Source organism: Mustela nivalis, assembly GCF_964662115.1.
Source record: "Mustela nivalis genome assembly, chromosome: 2".
Taxonomy (NCBI): Eukaryota; Metazoa; Chordata; class Mammalia; order Carnivora; family Mustelidae; genus Mustela; species Mustela nivalis.
The window spans coordinates 90,798,135-90,820,753 of record NC_139021.1 but is presented as its reverse complement, the minus strand read 5'-3'; the positions used below and the strand labels follow the sequence as shown (position 1 = coordinate 90,820,753).

The window sequence follows — 22,619 nt, the reverse complement described above, 5'->3', positions numbered from 1 at the left end:
CAAGACTAGAAGAGAGTACAGAGAAACAGAAATATTATAAGTGATCAAAAGCATCTTTTAATATTCATTTTAATAGTATAATGTGAAAATAAATGAACAATTTTAACAAATAATGAAAGCTTCCTACTTGGCAAAATGGGTACAGAATTCAAAACCATGCATTTTAAATCTGAGAAGAGCCTTAGAAAATGCTTGAGATGTGGCTTCCCCAAAGTGCCAGGCTAGCAGAGGCAGGAGGGTCAGGCACCACAACCTTTTATTCTGATTAAAATTTAACAAATACATATTTAATGAAAGCCTACGAGTTCTTTCTGAGTTGAAGGAGATAGCTGAACAAATCAAAAATTTATGAGCCATCTGCCTCTGAGAATATAGGGCTAGCCTCACACTTACCTGTGTTTCATGACTTGAATGAAATCCTTGCTCTTCAACTGTAAATAGAGATCTGTTATTTCCTCCGCACGACACAACACCACCTCCAGACAGAGGGTCTTCATTACGCCGTGAAACTTTGGCAGCAGGAAGAACACGGTGTTCATAAACCTAACCAGTGGACATGGGCAATGAGTGACAGGACAGTTGCAGATCCTCTCCTGCAATAGGACATTCACCACAACTGACATCTTACCTATCGGCAAGAGGAGGAAAGTTCTTCACGGCTTTGTTCAAGCACACAATAAATTTGTCCTCCATCGTATTCTGATGTTGCTTCAACTGCTTTATGATCAGTTCATACACCAACTCCTTCAATACCTGAAAAATTAAGTTTTTTTCAAATTCACAAAGGTGGAAACTTATTTTGGTTATGGATTTGAATAGTTAAGTGAACCCAAGGAAGGTGTTCAATGCTATCACCTACAAGGTAAAGGTGTTCACAGGGTATAGTGCCAAGAGCATGCACAGGTTTGCATAACCACTGGGTACAAGAGGTTCTGGGGCTACGAGTTTGGGTGAGCCAGGCCATAGACACGCCTGCTTTGTGCTGCTACCACTGGAGGTGTCTAGCACCTGTCAGACGGTAGGTTGATAAAGATTAGTGCTTCCTTCTGACACCTGAAATACTGCTAACAAGTCATTTGAGAAGCTGAACTGAAATCAGTGACTAAATCCCATGTAAGCAGACTTTATGATACCAGTGTTCACATCTCTGGTCAAATATTCACATAAACCATAATTTTCATGCAACTTTATCTAAACAACCAACTCCATCACTATCAATCTTCCTATATCCTGTTCTTTCTTCATCACATACTACTATCTACCATGATAGATTTGATTGTGTATTGTCGGTCTCCCCTCACCAAATGCTAGCTTCCTGAGACAGGGAGGGGTTTGGCCTGCCCTGTTCCTGGCTGCGCCCCATAAGCCCAGAGCCAGCTAGTAAGTACCCAATGTGCATAACCAGAATTATAAAAGAATACAATATGGGAGAACAAGAGAAGTCAAGTGCATGCTCACACATACTGATGACTAGAGACTACACCTCAAGTGCCAAAAGCAATTCAGTAGTTAGAATATGACTGACTTCTTAATATTTCACTGGTTTTCTAATTTCTACACTCAATCAGTACCATTTTATATTCAGAAAAGAACCATGTACAACAAAAGTGTTTATCATTCTAACTTGGATTTTAATTGAAGAGAGATTAAACCTGGGATCTGCTATAATTTGCTCCATCTGAACTGAAAACTTAGCATATTATGTAAACTTATACTGTATATATTAGAATCTATAGATTCTATAGATTCTATATATTAGAATCATGTAATAATAATAAGGTTGTTCTGAATTTTAAAATTTTATTTTACAAAAATAGCTGGTAATCCCTAAAATAAATTATAAGTGAAGACTGATCTCCCTAAACGGGTCTATTTCCCTTAATTTTCTTCTAAACAAAATAAATGCCTGACTAGCAAAATGGGCAGGGGTGCAATACACTGTGTTGGGTTACCCTGGGTGCCCTCAGGACCTCCGACTTCCCTAAACCTCTCCTCATCCAGCCAGAGAGTGAAAGTAGCCCACTTTCCACTCTCCATCTTTTCCTTCAGGAGAGGATAGGAACTGGAGGTACAAAGTTAAGAATCATGAACATATAGGCAGTTTTCAAAAACACAGGCTGGATGGTTGACAGGGAAGCAGGGAGGAAAAGAGGACCAATATCAGAGCTAGAGAGGTGGCAGGAAATATGGAGCTAAGGAAGAGAGAGGAAACTGCCAGGGAAGTAGGAAGAGAGCTGAGAGTGTGTCCCAGATCAGAGACAAAGGGAATCAGGAGGAATGATCAACTGTGTCATCCTGGACACACTGCAATGAGACCTGGCAAGAGCAGCTTATCACAATGAGTAACAGTGGTTTTGGAGGCTTCAAAACACACAGCAACTCACTTACTAACCATGGGAAGACAGTAAGCATCATGGGATGTAGCAGTAAGCATGATTCCACTATGCTGTTTTCAAGTTAAGTTAGTACATGCAATTTCCATGCACTGACCCATGAACTTTACATACATTTATAATAATCACATTCTTTTGAGAACTACAGTACTCTGAATGTATATTGCGCTAAAAGAATCAATTAGGTTATTCTCACAATCCTGTAAGTGGGCAGGGCACACAAGACTGAGAAAGCTCCCTGAGGTACCCTGTCCTGTCTGACAGCCATATTATGTCCCAAAATGGAAGTAGGGGGTTTTACTAGTTAACTTAGCCCTAACTAACCATGGCAAGTATCTAACAGAGTAATTTTCTCCAAAAGGAAATTCTGACACTACCTTCAGAGGAATGAAAGCTGGTTAAGTACTCATATTCTGACTTTCAAAATAAAAAGCTACCAATCTTTAAATGTTTACCAAGTTTCCAAGTGTTTAAAAAATCCTATGTCCTCTTTAAAAAAATACTAAGTGCTGGGGATGTGTGGTTCGCTCAGTCATTTAAATGTCTGCCTTGGGCTCATATCCTCATCCCAGGATCCTGGAACCGAGTCCTGCAGCCAGCTCCTTGCTTACCTGCTTCTCCCTCTGTCTGCTGTTCACCGATTGTGCATGCTCTCTCTGACAAATAAATAAATAAAATCTGAAAAAAAAAAAAAAAAACCCTGCGCACTGTATACAGTAGGAAAGAGTAAAATATGGATGAAATAAATAAAATGGATGGCCACTTTCGTTTATTATAGAGGATGTAAGTAACAAGTGTTACTGGAAAACTGGAAAAGAAGTATTTATTTAAAATTGTGTAACATACTCACATTTTCTTTCTTGGTAATATATTGAAGAATAAGTCCTAGAACTTCTGCTGCTGCCGCATACACCTCTTTATATTTTACAAAGGACATATTATTAACCAAAGCTTGAAAGTATCTGTTACAAATACAGAAAATAAATATGCATCATAATACATTCTGTTGACATAAAAATATAGTAACTTTGGTCCTCATACCACATTAAAACATGATTGAAATTATTTGTGTGAAAACATATATGAAGATGTACTTAAGGCTCTGACATCATGACCTGGAAGGCACATTAAAGTCCACAGTTCAATTACAGAGGACCTGCTGCAGTCAAAGCAAAACACAATGCTGGATGCTATAAAAACTGTAGTAAAAAGAAAGCTACTATCCAATATCATGATTTACTGACACTCTTGAAATCCATCTGCTATGAGAAGAGGACAATAAAGTGAGAAGAGTGAGCACCAGTGCCGTGCCCCCAGAACTCCAGAGGCCACATCATGTTATCCTCCAGTTCGGTTGTCATCTGGGGGGATCAAAGCTCTAAGAGAGGGAGAAGAGATTGCAGCTACAGCAGAAGTACAGCAACAGGCAGCACAGAGACAGGGCAGCACAACATCCAGGCATCCCTTTCAGGTCATGATCCAGTCAAATGGTCCCACAGAGTTTGTGTTGCTTTCAGGGCAAATGCTAAAAATAGGAGTATGGAAAATAAGAAAAAAAATACCTAACACTTCCTATTTGCTAAAACACACTTTGAAAAAAATTACACTAATTTTGAAAAACTTAACTTTCCCCATTCACTCTTCTCCCTTTCACAGTCCCATTCACAATTTCTCCCAAATGACCTCTAACCCCAACTACTTAAATTTCAGTAGAAATATTTTTTTTTAAAGATTTTATTTATTGGGGCGCCTGGGTGGCTCAGTGGTTTGGGCTGCTGCCTTTGGCTCGGGTCATGATCTCAGGGTCCTGGGATCGAGCCCCGCATCGGGCTCCCTGCTCCGCAGGAAGCCTGCTTCCCTCTCTCTCTCTCTCTGCCTGCCTCTCTGCCTACTTGTGATCTCCGTCTTTCAAATAAATAAAAAAAAAAAAAAAAAAAAAAAAGATTTTATTTATTTATTTGACAGAGATCACAAGTACACAGAAAGGCAGGCAGAGAGAGAGGGACAAGCAGGCTCCCTGCTGAGCAGAGAGCCCGATGCGGGGCTCGATCCCAGGACACCGGGATCATGACCTGAGCCGAAGGCAGAGGCTTTATTTTTTTTTTTATTATTATTTTTTAAAGATTTTATTTATTTATTTGACAGAGATCACAAGTAGGCAGAGAGGCAGACAGAGAGAGACAGAGAGAGAGAGAGAGAGAAGCAGGCCCCCTGCTGAGCAGAGAGCCCGACGAAGGACTCGATCCCAGGACACCGGGATCATGACCTGAGCGGAAGGCAGAGGCTTTAACCCACTGAGCCACCCAGGTGCCCCACAGTAGAAATATTTTTAACATGGGTCTAGGTCCTTACGTTTATCAAAATTAGACCACACTCCAGTCTGTCAGTCCAATTCATCTACACTTTAACATGAAAAAGAAGCAAAGCCAAAACTCCTCGATACTCACTTTATGCTCTCTATGCCACATTTTGGGTCATATGGAGGCAAATTATTGGCTATTACAATGCCTAATAATTGAATTCCTACTGAATTGTCTTTAGAATTGGGATCTTTATTGGAAAACTTCTCAAATATTAACCTGAAACATAAGCATAAAGAATATGTATAGGTTATCATATAGTAAATAAGCAGCAAAAAGATTTAAAATTTTCTATGAGTAATTTTCAGGGTAAGAAATACTTTGTCTTTCCCCACATCTAACACCCTTCTTGCTAATACCCTCTTTGTATGCATTCAGGTTATTCTAGCTGTGTATCACAGATAGGTCTCTATTTCTTATGATCTAATTATTTGCCCCAATTCTCCCTTAGTTGATACTGAAACCTTAAAAGTTTTAGCTTGCCTCAGGCTGTGCTAAAAGGAATCAAAGAAAAGTCTTACAGTCTATCCCTGGGCTGGGAGAGTGAAGGCAGAGGGTATCCCACATGCCCAGTGTGCTAGAAAAGCCAGAGGTGAGCTGGGAGATGGAGCAGGGCCCACCTGGAGGAATCTTTCTGCACAGAGATGCTTCTAGTAAACTTCAGAGGTTGTAATCTTACTAGTAGCAATATTACATTCTTACAAATGATGTGATTTCAAATTATTTTTCTTTTTCTATCATTTCAAGTAATTAAATTTCACTAGCTATATTTTAAAGATGTATAAATGATATTGTAATATCTAGTAAATATATACCTGTAAGGGACAGATAAACAATCCTTCCAGCATTCAACAAGGGTTTTTATAATTTCAAGGTTATGTCTAAACACAGCTCTTTTTTGATGAAAAACATGTTCCATTAGGAAATGAAGCAATCGATTTGCCAACACTTCATCTTTAGGGACACCCTAAAAAGATAGAGAAACTATATTAATATATAGCATTCCATTCTAGAAAAGCACTTTAAAAAAATCTTTTTAATTATTTTTTATTATGTTCAATTAGCTAACATATGATACATCATTGGTTTTTGATGTAGTGTTCAACAATTCATTAGCTGTGTATAACATCCACTGCTCATCACCACACATGCCCTCCTTAATACTCAACACCCTGCTACCCCATTTCCTCACCCTCCTCCCTTCTGTAACATTCAGTTTGTTTTCTGGAGTCCAGAGTCCTCTTCATGGTTTGTCTCCCTCTCTGATTTCTTCCCATTCAGTTTTCCTTCCCTTCCCCTGTGGTCCTCCTCACTATTCGTTATGTTCCACGTATGAATGAAACCATCTGATAATTGTCTTTCTCTGACTGACTTACTTCACTTAGCAAAAGCATTTTTTTTTTCCATTTAAATTTCAGGTAGTGAACATACAGTGCAATATTGGTTTCTTGAGTAGAATTTAGTGATTAATCACTTAAGAAAACATCCAGTGCTCATTATAAAAGTGCCCACCTTAATACCCGTCACCCATCTAGCCCATACTCCACCTACCTCTCTCCGCCAACCTTCAGTTTCTCCTCCTTAATTAGAGTCTCTTATGGCTTGCTTCCCTCTCTCCTTCTTTCTCTTCCCCCTTTGCATATGTTAATCGGTTTTGTTTTTTAAATTCCACATGTGAATTCTTGGTATTTATCTATCTCTGACTAACTTATTTCATTTAGCATAATACACTCTAGCTCCATCCACATTGTTGTGAATGGCAAGTTTTTATTTTTTTTGATATGTATGTATCTTAATCCATTCATCAGCTGATGAACATTTGGGCTTTCTCCATAGTTTGGATACTACTGATAATGCTGCTATGAACATCAGAGTGCACGTATCCCTTCAAATCTGTATTTTTGTATCCTTTGGGTAAATACCTAATACTGCAATTGCTGGATTGTAGGGTAGTTCTATTTTCAACTTTTTGAGGAAACTCCATACTGTTCTCAGGGTGGCTGCACCAGTTTGCATTCCCATCAACACTGTAAGAGGGTTGGTTCACTTTTCTCCACATCCTTGCAACATCTGTTTTTTCCTGAGTTGTTAATTTTAGCCACTCTGACTGGTGTGCAGTGGTATCTCATTGTGGTTTTGATTTGTATATCCCTGATGATGAGTGATGTTGAGCATCTTTTCATGTGTCTGTTGGCCATCTGGATGTCTTCTTTGGAAAAGTGTTTATTCATGTCTTATATGCCCATTTCTTAACTGGGTTATTTGATTTTTTGGCATTGAGTTTTGTAGATTTTGGCTATTAGTCTTTTAATAGATACGTTGTTTAGAAAGATCTTCTCCCGATTCCACACGCTGCCTTTTAATTTTGTTGATCATTTCCTTCCACTGTACAGAGCTTTTTATCTTAATGAGTTCCCAATAATTCATTCTTGCTTTCCTTCCCTTGCCTGTGGTGATATATCTAGTAAGAGGCTGCTATAGGTGAGGTGAAAGAGGTTGCTGTCTATGTTTTCCTCTAGGATTTTGATGGTTTCCTGTCTCACATTAAGGTCCTTCATCCATTTTTGAATTTATTTTTGTGTATGGTGTTAGAATGTGGTCCAGTTTCATTCTTCTGCACGTAGCTGACCACTTTTCCCAACACCATTTGTTGAAGAGATTGCCTTTTTTTCTTTTAAAGATTTTATTTATTTATTTGAGAGAGAGACAGTGAGAGAGAGCATGAGCGAGGAGAAGGTCAGAGGGAAAAGCAGACTCCCCATGGAGCTGGGAGACTGATGCGGGACTCGATCCTGGGACTCCAGGATCATGACCTGAGCCAAAGGCAGTTGTCCAACCAACTGAATGACCCAGGCGTACTGCCCTTTTTTTTTTTTTTAAAGATTTTATTTATTTATTTGACAGTGAGAGAGGGATTATAAGTAGGCAAAGAGGCAGGCAGAGATAGAAAGGCGGAAGCAGGCTCCCTGCTGAGCAGAGAGCCCAAAGCAGGGCTCGATCCCAGGACGCTGAGATCATGACCTGAGCCAAAGGCAGAGGCTTAGCCCACTGAGCCACCCAGGCACCCGTCCTTTTTTCTTTTTTCTTTCTTTCTTTTTTTTTTTTTAAAAGATTTTATTTATTTATTTGACAGAGAGAGATCATAAGCAGGCAGAGACGCAGGCAGAGAGAGAGAGGAGGAAGCAGGCTCCCTGCTAAGCAGAGAGCCCGATGCGGGACTCGATCCCAGGACCCTGAGATCATGACCTGAGCCGAAGGCAGCGGCCCAACCCACTGAGCCACCCAGGCGCCCCGTCCTTTTTTCTATTGTATATTCTTTCCTGCTTTGTCGAAGATTAGTTGACTGTATAGCTGTGGATTCATTTTGGAGTTCTTTATTCTATTGCATTGATCTAAATGCATATCATGCATTTAGATTTTGATGATTAAAGATTTGTAAAAGAGCTTAAAGTCCAGGACTGTGATGCCTCAGTTTTGTTTTTCTTTTTCAGAACTACTTTGGCTATTCAGGGTCTTTTGTGGTTCTATACAAATTTTAGGACTGTGCACTGCTTAATGCAATAGGGATTGCATTAAATGTGGAGACTGCTTTGGGTAGTATAGACATTTTAACAATGTTTGTTTTTCCAATCCATGAGCATGGAACGCTGGGAAAAGCATTTTTTTAATCCAAAAGTCCATTTATAAAAGAAATCCACCAGTCTACTGAGGCTTCTGGCTTCTAATGAAAAACCTGTGAGTGATTTTTCAGTTCCAACCACAGGCAGTATAAAAGGCTTTACCTGGCAGGCCTCATGGGCAACCTGCCCTCATGTACCAGGCTGGAACACAGCCAGTGCTCTGCAGTCTCCAAGGGTAGCTACAGTTAGACCCCTAGCCATCCAGGACCCATACCCTCCAGAGCGGTGATGCTGTGTCATATCTATGCATTCCTAGCCTAGGCACCTTCATTCCTTAGCCTTTTTATCTTCTTTAGGGGTTTCTACTGAGACCTTCTTATAGGGAGGAAGGGCAACTCTGAAAACATTTTTCCCCTCTCTGATTCAGTCTCCAGTGCTTTTCTACTCCCATCCCTTCCCTCTCACCTTCCTCTCAACTCCAGGATCCCATAAACCTTCTGAGCCTTTAATTCAGGGCCCCCTCAACAGTAAGATGACACTCAGATCTGTACTAATCCACCTGACCCTTGATCAGATGCATGTTGCAATGTTCCATGGGGGAAACAGACAGGGGGAGTCAACACTTCCTGACTTGCTTGTAGTACCACAATAAATGATCAAAGGTTTCACTTGATTTTCACTTTGACTCACTATTGCTTTATGCAGCTATTGTGACACCTAGCGGTTCAGCTCTTTCAAGCTCAGACAAGCACCTGACATTTAACTCAATCTTTCCCAGTGGCTCCTAAGTTAAACTATATACAATCTAACAATTTTTTCATGTTATTAGCAGAGTACAGATTATTTTATCACATTAAAGCTAAGAAATCGGGTGCCTGGGTGGCTCAGTGGGTTAAAGCCTCTCTGCCTTCAGCTCAGGTCATGATCCCAGGGTCCTGTGATCGAGCCCCACATCGGCGGGCTCTCTGCTCAGCAGGGAGCCTGCTTCCCCCTCTCTCACTGCCTGCCTCTCTGCCTACTTGTGATCTCTCTCTCTGTCAAATAAATAAATAAAATCTTAAAAAAAAAAAAAAACAAGCCCCCAAAACATAAAGCTAAGAAATCTAAATTTGGTTTACTGTGAACTAAGACAGGCACAATCAGATATAGACACATGTAAAAAACTCTATATCCATATATTATGTTTACTAAGGAATGTTCCCAGGATACTACTACATGAAACCTTTTGTACTAAAGTTTTTAATTGATGGGCAAAGCTCTAGCACACAAGAATCTGTACTGGGGGAAGTCACAAGAGTGCTTCAGTATGACACAGCATCATTCACCCGGTACCCATTTTTTTGGGGCAATCTCAACCATTACTGAGCCAGAGATAATACTAGGGAAGAAAGTAAGGTGGCAAAACAAATGCCAAAAAATCCAGGGATGTTAGTTTTAGCAGAATTTTTCAGGACCCCGTATTCAGGGCTTATTGATATTTATTTCACACCTATTTTTTAATAAATCAGTTATCTAGTTTCCAAGCTCTGAGAAAAGCAACAAACAAAACAAACATTTGATAGCTTAAAAATAAAAGCAAAGTCAGAGGAATTATTAAAAGTAGACACAAAAGAAAACAGAACTAAAGCACAATGAAGCTATTTAGTAGAGCAGCACCACAACAATATGACAATTAATGCTAAAAATAACTTTTATCATTAAGAGAAGTTTATATTATTTGTCACATATTCCATTTATGATATCGACAAGAGACTGATAGTACTACATAAAAGATATAGCCATTCTTACCACAGGAGTAGCTAATCCTGTCCACGAAAGAACAGTAACCACGATCTCAACCACCATATAGTGAATTCCTCTGCCTCCATTATTTTCAGAAACCACCAGCTGCAGCAAGGGACTTAGCCAGTACTTTGCATAAGGGCGAAAGACCTATAAGAGAATTTAAAAGTCAAATATCAAGATTTGGTATCTGATATCAATATCAAAATTTGATATCAAAAATATCAAAAAATTGTTTGAATAACCAAAATATTAATTTAAGAATCTATCTTCCAGGGGTACCTAGATGGCTTAGTTAAGCTTAGGATTCTTTTTTTTTTTTTTTTAAGATTTTATTTATTTATTTGACAGAGAGAGAGAGAGACCACAAGCAGGCAGAGAGGCAGGCAGAGAGATGGGGGGGGGGGGGAAGCAGGCTCCCTGCTGAGCAAAGAGCCTGATGTGGGGCTTGATCTCAGGATCCTGAGATTATAACCTGAGCTGAAGGCAGAGGCTTAATCCACTGAGCCACCAAGATGCCCCAAGCATAGGACTCTTAATTTCAGTTCAGGTCATGATCTCAGGGTCCTGGGTTAGAGCCCTATGTCGGGCTCTGTGCTCAGCATGGAGTATGCTTAAGATTCTCTTTATCCCTCTCCCTTCCCCCCAACCCCCGCTCATGCTCCATCTCTGTATCTCTGCCTAAAATAAATAAAAATCTTAAAATAAAAAAGAATATATCCTCCAACAGCTAAATTTATTATGACTTGACCTAAATCTGTAACAGATGAAATTCCAGCAGAATCTGCTCAATCAGATCAGATTCTCTGTTGAATTCTCTTCTCCTGGGACCCTAAAACCACAATTAGAGGGACATGGATTACTGATCTTTTCTTTGTTGAAAACGTGATATCCCTACCCTCTTATAAATCAAAATGAAAGTATTCTATATCTATCTTGTTCCATCTGAATAATATGCAGCTCCAGAGAATTCTACTGTTATTTTATGCAAACGCATAGGATATATGGAAAATAAGAACACAAAAATTAGGTGCATGTAGCTAATTTTTTTTTCATTTCTTCTTATAGAAGTCACTGTGTTACAGACTTCATTTGCCCAAGATCTTTGAAATCTAAATACAATGTATCTATACACTAAATTCCATTTAGTTTATTTTAGAAATTTCAAGAGAAAGTTACTTTGATGCAAAAGAACAGACTAAACCATAATTCAAGCTACCTATCTTCTTAATCTTTGCTGCTTTGTTTTTTTACTAATATGCTTCCTCAGGGATTCTCTCACAACTTAAATCTGTGTGCTCTCAAATCTTTTTTTGTTTAAGAACCCCATAAACAAAAAAAGTCCGAATGCTCTTCATGTACATCTATGCGTTATTTATAATTTACAAATACAAACTTTATTATTAAATTGCAGACAGTTCCTGCGTTATGATAGTTCACCTTAGGATTTTTGGACTTTATGATGCTGTGAAAGCAAGCTTTCAGTAGAAACTGTATTTTGAATTTGAATCTTTTCCTGAGCTTGTAATGTATGGGATGATACTTCCAAGAAGCTGCACAGGGGCAAGCAGCACCCGCAGCTCCCAGTCAGCTATGCTATCACAAGGGTGAACAAATGACATACTTAAAACTAAACTACACTCATACATCTGTTCTGGTTTTCACTTTCAGTACGGCATTCATTAAATTACCTGAGATATTCAGCACTTCATTATAAAATAGGCTTTGTGTATGATTTTGCCCAACTATAGGCTGACATAAGTGCTCTAAGCACTTTTAAGGTAGGTGAAGTTAAGCTATGATGTTTGGCAAATTAAGAGTACTCTACATGCATTTTCAACTTACAATAGTTTCAACTTATGATGGGTTTATTGGGATATAACCTCATCATAAGTTAAGGAAGATCTGTATAACCAATAAATTAAAGTTGAAATTTTAACCAAAACCAAAGACCCTTTAAAAAGAGCACTACAGGCCAAATACCTAATGAACATGGATGTTAAAATTCTCAGTCAAATACCAGAAAGATGACTTCAATAGCACTTTATAAGAATCATTCACCATGATCAAGTGGGATATATTTCTGGACTGCAGGGTGGTTCAATATTCTCAAGTCAATCAATGTGACATACCACAATAATAAAAGAAAATCCTTTCAATAGGTGCAGAAAAAGCATTTGTAAAGTACAACATCCCTTCATGATAAAAACCCTTAACAAAGTAGTTTTAGAAGATACATACCTCAACATCATAAAGGAAATCTATGAAAAACCCACAACTAATATCATCCTCAGTGGGGAAAACAGAACTTTTCATCTATGGTTGGGAACAAGACAGGGATGTCCACTCTTAGCACTATTATTTAATACTCTACTGGAAGTCCTAGCCACAGCAATCAGACAACAAAAATGAATAAAAGTGATCCACACTAGCAAGGAAGAAGTCAAACCTTCATTATTTGCAGACTACACAATACTTTATAGAAAACCTGAAAGACTCCCCCAAAAATTTGCTATAACTGATACACAAATTCAACAAAGCCATAGAATACAAAATCAACATACAGAGAGAAATCAAGGAATTGATCCATTTACAATTGCGTCAAAAACCTTAAGATATCTAGAAATAACCCTAACCAAAAAGGTAAAGGATTTCTGTTCTGTTTTTTTTAAATACAATTTTTTAAAGGGTTTTATTTTTATTTGTCAGAGAGAGAGAGAGCGCGTGCGCAGGCAGGCAGAGAGGCAGGCAGAGGCAGAGGGAGAAGCAGGCTCCCCTGCCAAGCAAGGAGCCCGATGTGGGACTCAATCCCAGGATACTGGGATCATGACCTCAGCTGAAGGCAGCCGCTTAACTGACTGAGCCACCCAGGCATCCCAAGGATCTCTATTCTGAAAACTACAAAACACTTACAAAAGAAATTGAAGATGACACAAAGAAATGGAAAAACATTCCATGCTCACAGATACGAAGAACAAATATTTTTAAAATTTCAATTCTACCCAGAGAAATCTATACATTCAATGCAATCCCTATCCAAATACCACCAGCAATATTCACAGAACTACAATAAACAATCCTAAAATTTCTATGGAATTGATCCCAAATAGTCAAAGGAATGTTGAAAAAGAAAAGCAAAGCTGGAGGCTATATAATTCCAGAGTTCAATCTACATGACAAAGCTGCAGTCATCAAGACAGTTAGGTACAGGCATAAAAACAGACACATATATCAATGGAACAGAATAGAAAACCCAGAAAGGGACTATCAAGCCCATAGTCAACTAATCTTTGACAAAGCAAGCAATAATATTCAGTGGGAGAAAGAACGTCTGTTCAACAGATGATGTTGGGAAAATCAGACACCATACACAAAAATAAATTTGAGGGACGCCTGTGTGGCTCAGTGGGTTGGGCTGCTGCCTTCGGCTTGGGTCATGGTCCCGGGGACCTGGAATCGAGTCCCGCATCAGGCTCCTTGCTCAGCGGGGAGTCTGCCTCTCTCTCCGCCTCTGCCTGCCTCTCTGCCTACTTATGTGCTTTCTCTCTCTCTCTTTCTGACAAATAAATAAATAAAATCTTTAAAGTAAACAAATAAATAAATAAATTTGAAATGGATGGAAGACCTAAATGAGACAGGAAACCTAAAATCCTAGAGGAGAACACAGACAATTAATATCCATTACATTGGCCAAAGCAAGTTCTTACTAGGAATGTCTCCTGAGGCAGGGAAGTAAAAGCAAAAATGAACAACTGGGGCTCTGTCAAGGTAAGAATTTCTGCTTAGTGGCAAACAATCCAGAAACTAAAAGGCAACCTATGGGATGGGAGAAGATATTTGCAAATGGCACATCTAATAAAGAGCTGGTATCCAAAATATAAAAAGAACTTATAAAAACACCCCTGAAATAATCCAATTAAAAATGTGCTGAAGTGGGGCACCTGGGTGGCTCAGTGGGTTAAAGCCTCTGCCTTCAGCTCAGGTCATGATCCCAGGGTCCTGGGATTCAGCCTTGCATCAGGCTCTCTGCTCAGCGGGGAGCCTGCTTCGCCCCCACCCCTGCCTGCCTCTTTGCCTACTTGTGATCTCTGTCAAATAAATAAATAAAATCTTTAAAAACAATGTGCAGAAGACACGAATAGACACTTTTCCAAAGAGGACATCCAGATGGTGAACAGACACAAGAAAAGATGCTCAACATCACTCATCATCAGGGATATACAAATCAAAACCACAATGAGATACCAACTCATACCTGTCAGAAATGTTAAAATTAACAACTTAGGAAACAACAGATGTTGGCAAGGATCCAGAGAAAGGGGAAACAACCCTCTGATAGTGTTGGTGGGAATGCAAACTGGTGCAGCCACCTTGGAGAACAGTATGGAGGTTCCTCAAAAAGTAGAAAATAAAATGAACTTACAATCCAGCAATTGCACTACTAGGTATTTACCCAAAGGACACAAAAATACAGATTTGAAGGGATACCTGCATCCCAATGTTTATAGCAGCATTATCAACAACAGTCAAATTATGGAAACATCCCACATGCCCATCAACTGATGAATGGATAAAGAAGTTGTGGTGTGTGTGTGTGTGTGTGTACATACATATATGTACGAGTATATGTGTATGTATAAATACATACACACAAGGCAATATTACTTAGATACAGAAAAGAATGAAAACTTGCCATTTGCAATGGCATGGATAAAGCTTGAGAGTATTATGCTAAGACAGAGAAAGACAAACATCATATGATTTATCCATATAGAAATGAAATCATATACGTGATTTAAGACATAAAACAAATGAATATAGTAGGGGGAAAAAAGGGAGGAAAACCAAGAAACACATCCTTAACCACAGAGAGCAAACTGATGGTTACCAGAGGGGTGGTGGGCAGAGGGATGGGTTAAATAGCTGATGGGAATTAAGTATACTTGTGATGAGCACTGGATGTTCTATATAAGCACTGAACCACTAAATTCTGTACCTGAAACTCCCAATACACTGTATTTAATCTAATGGAAGTTAAATAAAAACTTTAAAAAAATTAATAAGGAAAATAAAATTTTAGTTTTAATAATAAATGTTAACACAAATTCTAATCTTTCTTTCTATAAGACAATGGACTCTCTAGATAAATGGGTGAAGAAAATGTGGGGTGTGTGTATATATACATACAATGGAATATTATTCAACCATTGAAAATAATGAAATCTTGCATTTGCAATGACATAAATGGAACTATGGAACTAGAGGATATTATCCTAAGCAAACATGTCATTCAGAGAAAGACAAATACCATATGATCTCACTTACATGTGAAATTTAAGAAACAAAACAGAAGAACATAGAGTAAAGGAAAGGCAAATAAAATAAGATAGAAAGACAAATAAAATAAGATTGAGCCCCACATCGGGCTCCCTGCTCAGCGGGGAGCCTGCTTCTTCCTCTCCCTCTGCCCCTGTTTGTGTTCCCCCTCTCAATGTTGAATAAATAAATAAAATCTTAAAAAAAAAAAAAAAGAAAAATACTACCCATGTGCTGAAAAATGCCTGTGGCAACCGTAACCTGGGAGAGAGGCCTGGAACAGATTCTCTCTCAGAGTCCTCAAAAGGAATTATCCCCACCAATATCCTGAAATCAAACTTCTGGCTTGCAGAATCACGAGACAGTAACTTTCAGTTATTTGAGCTGCCCAGTTTGTGGTACTCTTGGTACAGCAGCCCTAGGAGCTAGAAATCAAGTGTGACCCTGAGGAACACAGGCCCTGCTGCAGTCCCATATTTGCCATGCTGCCTTGAGGACTTTCTATAAACTGAATCATGTCATTCCACCTAGCACCCATCAGTGGCTCCCTACTGCTCAAAAAATGAGCCACACGTTCTATATGGATCCTGATGATGTGGCCTAGCTCACCTGCCCTAGGATATGCGGCCATGCCACTGACCCTTCTCTAGGCCATGTACCCATGGTCTGTGCAATCAGTACAGACATGGCTGGCTCTCTCAGAGGCCGTCTCTACCCACAGTGTTCCTTCTACACAGAATATAAATTCCAACTGCATTTTACACATCACTCAAGGGCTCTCTGAAAAATCTACCTTAATGGCCACTGGTGGAAAAGACTCTCTTCTGATGTGGTGCTATACATAAACTAAGTAATAAACTTAGCACCTATCTAAAAGAGTTAACTATTTTTTAAATACCATTATCAGGAATATTTTCAACTTTTTTTTGGGGGGGGGCTACTAAAACCAATTTGAATGAAAGCCATTAAGAAACTTGCTAACATACGAAGGAGGCAAGATGGCAAAGGAGTGCTGGTCCCCTGAATTTAGCTAGGTATCTATCAAACCATTTTGAACACCCACAAAATCTGCCTGAGATATAAGAATATATATCTGGATCTTCACAAGCAGAAAAGTAAATGCTTTTTGCAAGGTAGGAAGTGCAGAGTCATCAATCTGTGGGAAGAGATTAGAAAAAAAACAGAAAGGGGAGGGAGGCTCCATAAGTTGGTTCCTGGAAAGTGATAGAACACCAGAGTGCAAAATCGGAACCCTCAGAAATCTGCTCTAGACAATGACATCCCTCTCTAAAAGGGGCTCCGGAAATGAAAAGGCAGAATTCTAGGTGAGGCATTGTTGCCTCAGGATCTGAGGAGCCACAGAGTGAAAGCAGGGATCTGAACTGGTAGAGTGCCCAAGCAGTGGAGCAAGGAAGCAGGTTATGGTCAGTGAACCCAGTAGGGGACTCTCAGTTTAGGTTGCCATCAACTGTGAGCTGGACCAGTTGGTAATTGCTCTTGTCCTGAGCAGCCTGAAAAGGACTGGAGCCTGTGCCTATAACTGGACAAAAGCTCACAGGACAGTAGCGGCCCAGACAGGATATTAGGGCAGCACCAAGACATGATCCAGAAACTTCAAGTGCATGTGCAAACCCCTGGCTGCTTGCGGTTTTAGAGTCACAAAGAGAAGCGGCACTCCTGGGCCCCTGGAACTACCTCTGAGAGAATTGCAGTGGGTGTGCACCATGCGAGGCTACAGTTTTGGGCGCATACAGAAGTGGAGACTGTTTGTTCCAGAAGGTTTATAAAGGAAGACAAGATTGCAATCTTTCTGCTCTGTGCCAGAGGTTTGGGCATAGCCATTTTTGCTCTGATCCTCTGAAGAGATGTGGAAAGCTCCAGGGGAAAAAAGCCACACAGAAGACCAGTTGCACTGACCCCATCCCCCTGACAGGGAGAAGGACAACTCTGCCGAGGCAGGGATAACTGAGAAACAGGATATCAGGACTCTCCCCCAGGAGACGGACTAGAAGAACAGGTAGACAACAATCCTACATATCCGACAGACTGTAAAATTCCAATGCCAGGGGATAATTGTATATCAAGCTCCAGGGTGCATCTGGCTTGGGTTGTGGTTGATATTTTGGATTCTTTTGATTTGCCCACCCATGATTCTATGGGCAAATGATCAGAAGGAAGAACTCACCAAAAAAAGAATAAGAGGCAGTATTCACTGCAACAGAGCTAATCAATATGGATATAAGTAAGATGTCAGAGACAGAATTCAGGATAGCAGTTATAAAATTAACAGCTAGGCTTGAAAGAAGTATAAGTGACAAGGGTGGAAATGAGATCAATGAGGCTGAACTTAAAAATGCTATGAATAAGATGTAGTCGAAACTGGATACTCTTAACAGCTTGGGTCAATGAGGCAGAAGTGAGAATAAGTGATATAGAAGACAGGCTGAAAGGAAATTAAAGAAAAGAGAGGAAAATAACTCATTACACATGAAGAGAGACTTAAAGAATTTACTGATACACTGAAAAGAACCAGTATCAGATCACTGGGATCCAAGGTGGGAGGGGAAATGGAGAATGAGAAGAGGCTTGAAGGTATATTTGAGTAAATCATGCCTGAGAACTTCCCTAAACTGGGGAAGGAAACAAACATTCACTTGCAAGAGGCAGAAAGGACCCCTTCCAAAAGCAATAAAAATAGATCAATACCCCCAAAATACAATAGCAAAGCTTGCAAATCAGAAAAAAAGAAGCATTCTTGAAAGCTGCAGGAGGCAGAGATTTTTTATATATGGAGAGAGGAACATGAGAATAACATCAGACCTATCCACAGAAACCTGGCAAGTCAGAAAGGGCTGGCAAGATATTTTCAGGGTACTAATGAGAAGAACATGCAGCCAAGAATACTTTATCCAGCAAAGCTACCATTCACAACTGAAAGAGAGATAGGGAGTTTCCAGGACAAACAGAAACTAAGAACTGACCCCAAGTCAGTCCTGCAAGAACTATTAAGGGGGATTCTGTAAGCAAAGAGAGCACCCAAGAGTAACATAGACCAGAAAGTAATAGAGACAATCTACAGAAACAGGGGATTTATAGGCAATACAATGTCACTAAATTCATATTTTTCAACAATTACTCTAAATGTACATGGGCTAAATTCTCCAGTAAAAAGACACAGAGTATCAGATTGAATAAAAAAGCAGGGCCATCCACATGCTTTCTACAAGAGACTCATTTTGAACCTAAAGATACCTTCAGATTAAAAGTGAAGAGATGGAGAACTATTTACCATGCTAATGTACCTCAAAGGAGAGCTGGGGTAGCACTCCTCATATCAAGCAAATTAGATTTTAAACCAAAGAATGCAGTATGAGATTTGGAGGGACATTGTTTCATATTTAAAGGACCTATCCAACAAGAAGATCTAACAATTGCAAATATCTAAATCCCCAATGTGTAAGCAGACAATTATATAAACCAATTAATAACCAAAGTAAACACACACATTGATAATAATACATTACTAGTAGGGGACTTTGATACTCTACTCACAGCAGTGGAGAGATTATCTAAGCAGATGATCAAAAAAGAAACAAGAGCTTTGAATGACACCCTGGACCAGATGGACTTCACAGATAGATACAGAACATTCCATCCTAAAACGACAGAATACTAATTCTTCTCGAGTACACAAAGAACTTCCTCCAGAATAGATCACATGCTGGGTCACAAATCAGATCCCAGCTGATACCAAAAAACTGAGATTATTCCATGCATAATATTTTGAAACTGGACCTCAATCACAAGAAGAAATTTAGAAGGAACACAAACACTTGAAAGTTAAAGAGCATCCTGCTAAAAGAATGAATGGGTCACCCAGGAAATTAAAGAGGTACTCAGATAATTAATTGAAACTAATGATAATGAAAACACATTGGTTTGAAAACCTATGGGATACAGCAAAGGTGGTCCTAAGAGAGAAGTACAAAGCCATCCAAGCCACTCTCAAAAATTATAGGAATCCCCCAAACACAAGCTAACCCTACATTTAAAGACCTGGAGAAAGAACAGCAAATAAAGCCTACACCAAGTAGGGCAAGAGAAATATTAAATATTAGAGCAAAAAATCAATGAAACAGAAATCAAAAAAAAAGAACAGATCAACAAAACAAGAAGCTGGTTCTCTGAATGAATTAATAAGATCGGTACACCTCTGGCCAGACTTTACCCAAAAGACGGAATAGGGACCCCAATTAGTAAAATCATGAGTCAAAGGGGAGAGACTGACTAATACCAAGGAAACACAGACAATTGTTAGAAATTACTACCAGCAACTATATGCAAACCAATTCAGCAATCTGGAAGAAATGGATGCATTCCCAGAAACTTAAAAACTACTAAGACCGAAACAGGAAGAAACAGACAATGAACAGACCAGACTGAACAGAAAGGAAATTGAAGCAGTAATCAAAAACCTCCCAACAAACAAAAGTCCAGTGCCAGATGGCTTCCCAGGGGAATTTTCTCAAACATTTAAAGACCACCTAATATGTATTCTTCCGAAGCCGTTTCAAAAAACGAAATGGAAGGAAAACTTCCAAACTCATTCTTTGAAGCCAGCATTACCCTGATCCCAAAACCAGACAAAGACCCCATCAAAAAGAAGAATTACAGACCAATATCCCTGATGAACATGGATGCCAAAATACTCACCGAGATCCTAGCCAGTAGGATCCAATAGTACCTTAAAAGGATTATTCATCACAACCAGCTGGGATTTATTCCGGGGATGTAAGGGTGGTTCAACATTTGCAAATCAATCAACATGATAGAGCACATTAATAAAAAAAAGGACCATATAATCCTCTCAATTGATACAGAGAAAGCATTCAACAAAATAGAGCATCCTTTCCTGATTAAAACTGTCCAAAGTATACAGATAGAGGGAACATACCTCCATATCATAAAAGCCATCTGTGAAAAGCCCACAGCGAAAATCATTCTCAATGGGGAAAAACTGAGAACTTTTCCCTTAAGGTTAGGAACGTGGCAGGGATGCCCACTCTCACTACTATCTTTCAACATAATACTGGAAGTCCTAGCCCCAGCAGTCAGACAACAAAAAGAAATAAAAGGCATTCAAACTGGCAAAGAAGAAAGACTCTCTCGGGGTGCCTGGGTGGCTCAGTAGGTTAAAGCCTCTGCCTTCAGCTCAGGTCATGATCCCAGAGTCCTGAGATCGAGCCCCACATCAGGCTCTCTGCTCAGCAGGGAGCCTGCTTCCTCCTCTCTCTCTCTGCCTGCCTCTCTGCCTACTTGTGGTCTCTGTCTGTCAAACAAATAAATAAAAATATTAAAAAAAAAAAAAAAAGAAAGAAAGACTCTCTCTCTTCGCCCGTGACATGACAATTTATGTGGAAAATCCAACAGACTCTACCCCAAACCTAATACCCCCAAACTGCCAGAACCTGTACAGCAATTCAGCAACATGGCAGGATACAAAAATCAATGCACAGCAATCAGTTGCATTTCTACACATTAACAAATGTGAATGAAGAAAGAGAAATTAAAGAATTGATCCTAATCACAATTGTACCAAAAACCATTAGATACTCAAAGGAATAAACTAACAAACGAGGTGAAAGATCTATATTCTAGAGACTACAAAGCACTTATGAAAGAAACAGAGCAAGACACAAAGAGATGGAAAAACATTCCATGCTCATGGATTGGAAGAATAAACATTGTTAAAAGATCTGCTGCCCAGAACAATCTACACATTCAATGCAATCCCTATCAAAATACCATTGGCATTTTTCACAGAGCTGGGACAAACAATCCAAAAATTTATATGGAACTAGAAGGACCCCAAATCTCCAGGAAAATGTTGAAAATCAAAGTTAGATGCATCAAAATTCTGGACTTTGAGCTATATTATAAAACTGTGATCATTAAGACAGCATGGTACTGGCATAAAAACACACACAGATCAATGGAACAGAACACAGAGCCCAGAAATGGATCCTCAATACTGTTGTCAACTAGTCTTCAACAAAGCGGAAAAGAATACTCAGTGGAAAAGGTCAGTCTCTTCAATAAATGGTACTGACAAAATTGGACAGCCAAATGCAGAAGAATGAAACTGGACCATTTTCTTATACTATACACAAAGATAAACTCAAAATGGTTGAAAGATCTAAATGTGGAACAGGAATCCATCAAAATTCTAAAGGAGAACACAGGCAGCAAGTTCTCCGATCTTGAACAAAGCAACTTTTAGCAAGAAACATCTCTAAAATCAAGGGAAACAAATGCAAAAATGTACTGTGGGGACTTCAACAAGATAAAAAGCTTTTGCACAGCAAAGGAAACAATCAACAAAACTAAAGGCAATCTATGGAATGGGAGAAGGTATTCGCAAATGACATTACACTTAAAGGGCTGGTATCCGAGATCTTTAAAGAACTTATCAAACTCAATGCCCCAAAAACAACCCAGTCAAAAAAAGGGGCAGAAGACATAAACAGACACTTCTCCAAAGAAGACATACAAATGGCCATATGGCCACATATAAACAGACACATGAAAAAATGTTCCACATCACTCAGCATCAGGAAAATACAAATCAAAATCACAATTAGATGCCACCTTATACCAGTCAGAATAGCTAAGATTAACAAGACAGGGGACAACAAATGTTGGTGACAATGTGGATAAAGGGGAACTCTGTTACATTGTCCATGGGAATGCAAGCTGGTACAGCCACTATGGAAAAAAAGTATGAAGATTCCTCAAGATTTTAAAAATAGAGCTGCCTTATGCCCCAGCAATTGCATTACTGGGTATTTACTCCAAAGATTCAAATGTAATGAAAGGAAGGGGCATATGCACCCCAATGTTCATAGCATCATTGTCCACAACAGACAAACTGTGGAAAGAGCTGAGATGTCCTTCAACAGATGAATGGATAAAGAAGATGTGGTTCATATATACAATGAAATATTACTCAACCATGAGAAAGGATGAATACCCACCATTTGCATTGACATGGATGGAACCAGAGGGGATTATGCTAAGTGAAATAAGTGAATCAGAGAAACACAATTATCATATTGTTTCACTCATATGTGGAACAAAAGGAAGAGTGC

General features: G+C 39.3%; 1 protein-coding gene across 2 annotated transcripts in view; it reads right to left on the bottom strand.

Moving 5' to 3' along the window:
• The window catches only part of PRKDC (protein kinase, DNA-activated, catalytic subunit), a 252,204-nt gene that overhangs the window by 83,886 nt on the left and 145,699 nt on the right, over positions 1–22,619 (bottom strand). For both annotated transcript variants that reach the window (XR_014307720.1, XM_082718849.1), the window contains exons 49-54: positions 10,162–10,305; positions 5,569–5,720; positions 4,841–4,972; positions 3,244–3,355; positions 629–753; positions 394–543 (exon numbers count right to left, since the gene is read on the bottom strand). Coding sequence is in view for 1 of the 2 variants with exons in the window: in XM_082718849.1 (XP_082574975.1) it covers positions 394–543; positions 629–753; positions 3,244–3,355; positions 4,841–4,972; positions 5,569–5,720; positions 10,162–10,305 (815 nt within the window). In the remaining variant the exon portion in view is untranslated. The remainder of the gene's footprint in view (positions 1–393; positions 544–628; positions 754–3,243; positions 3,356–4,840; positions 4,973–5,568; positions 5,721–10,161; positions 10,306–22,619) is intronic.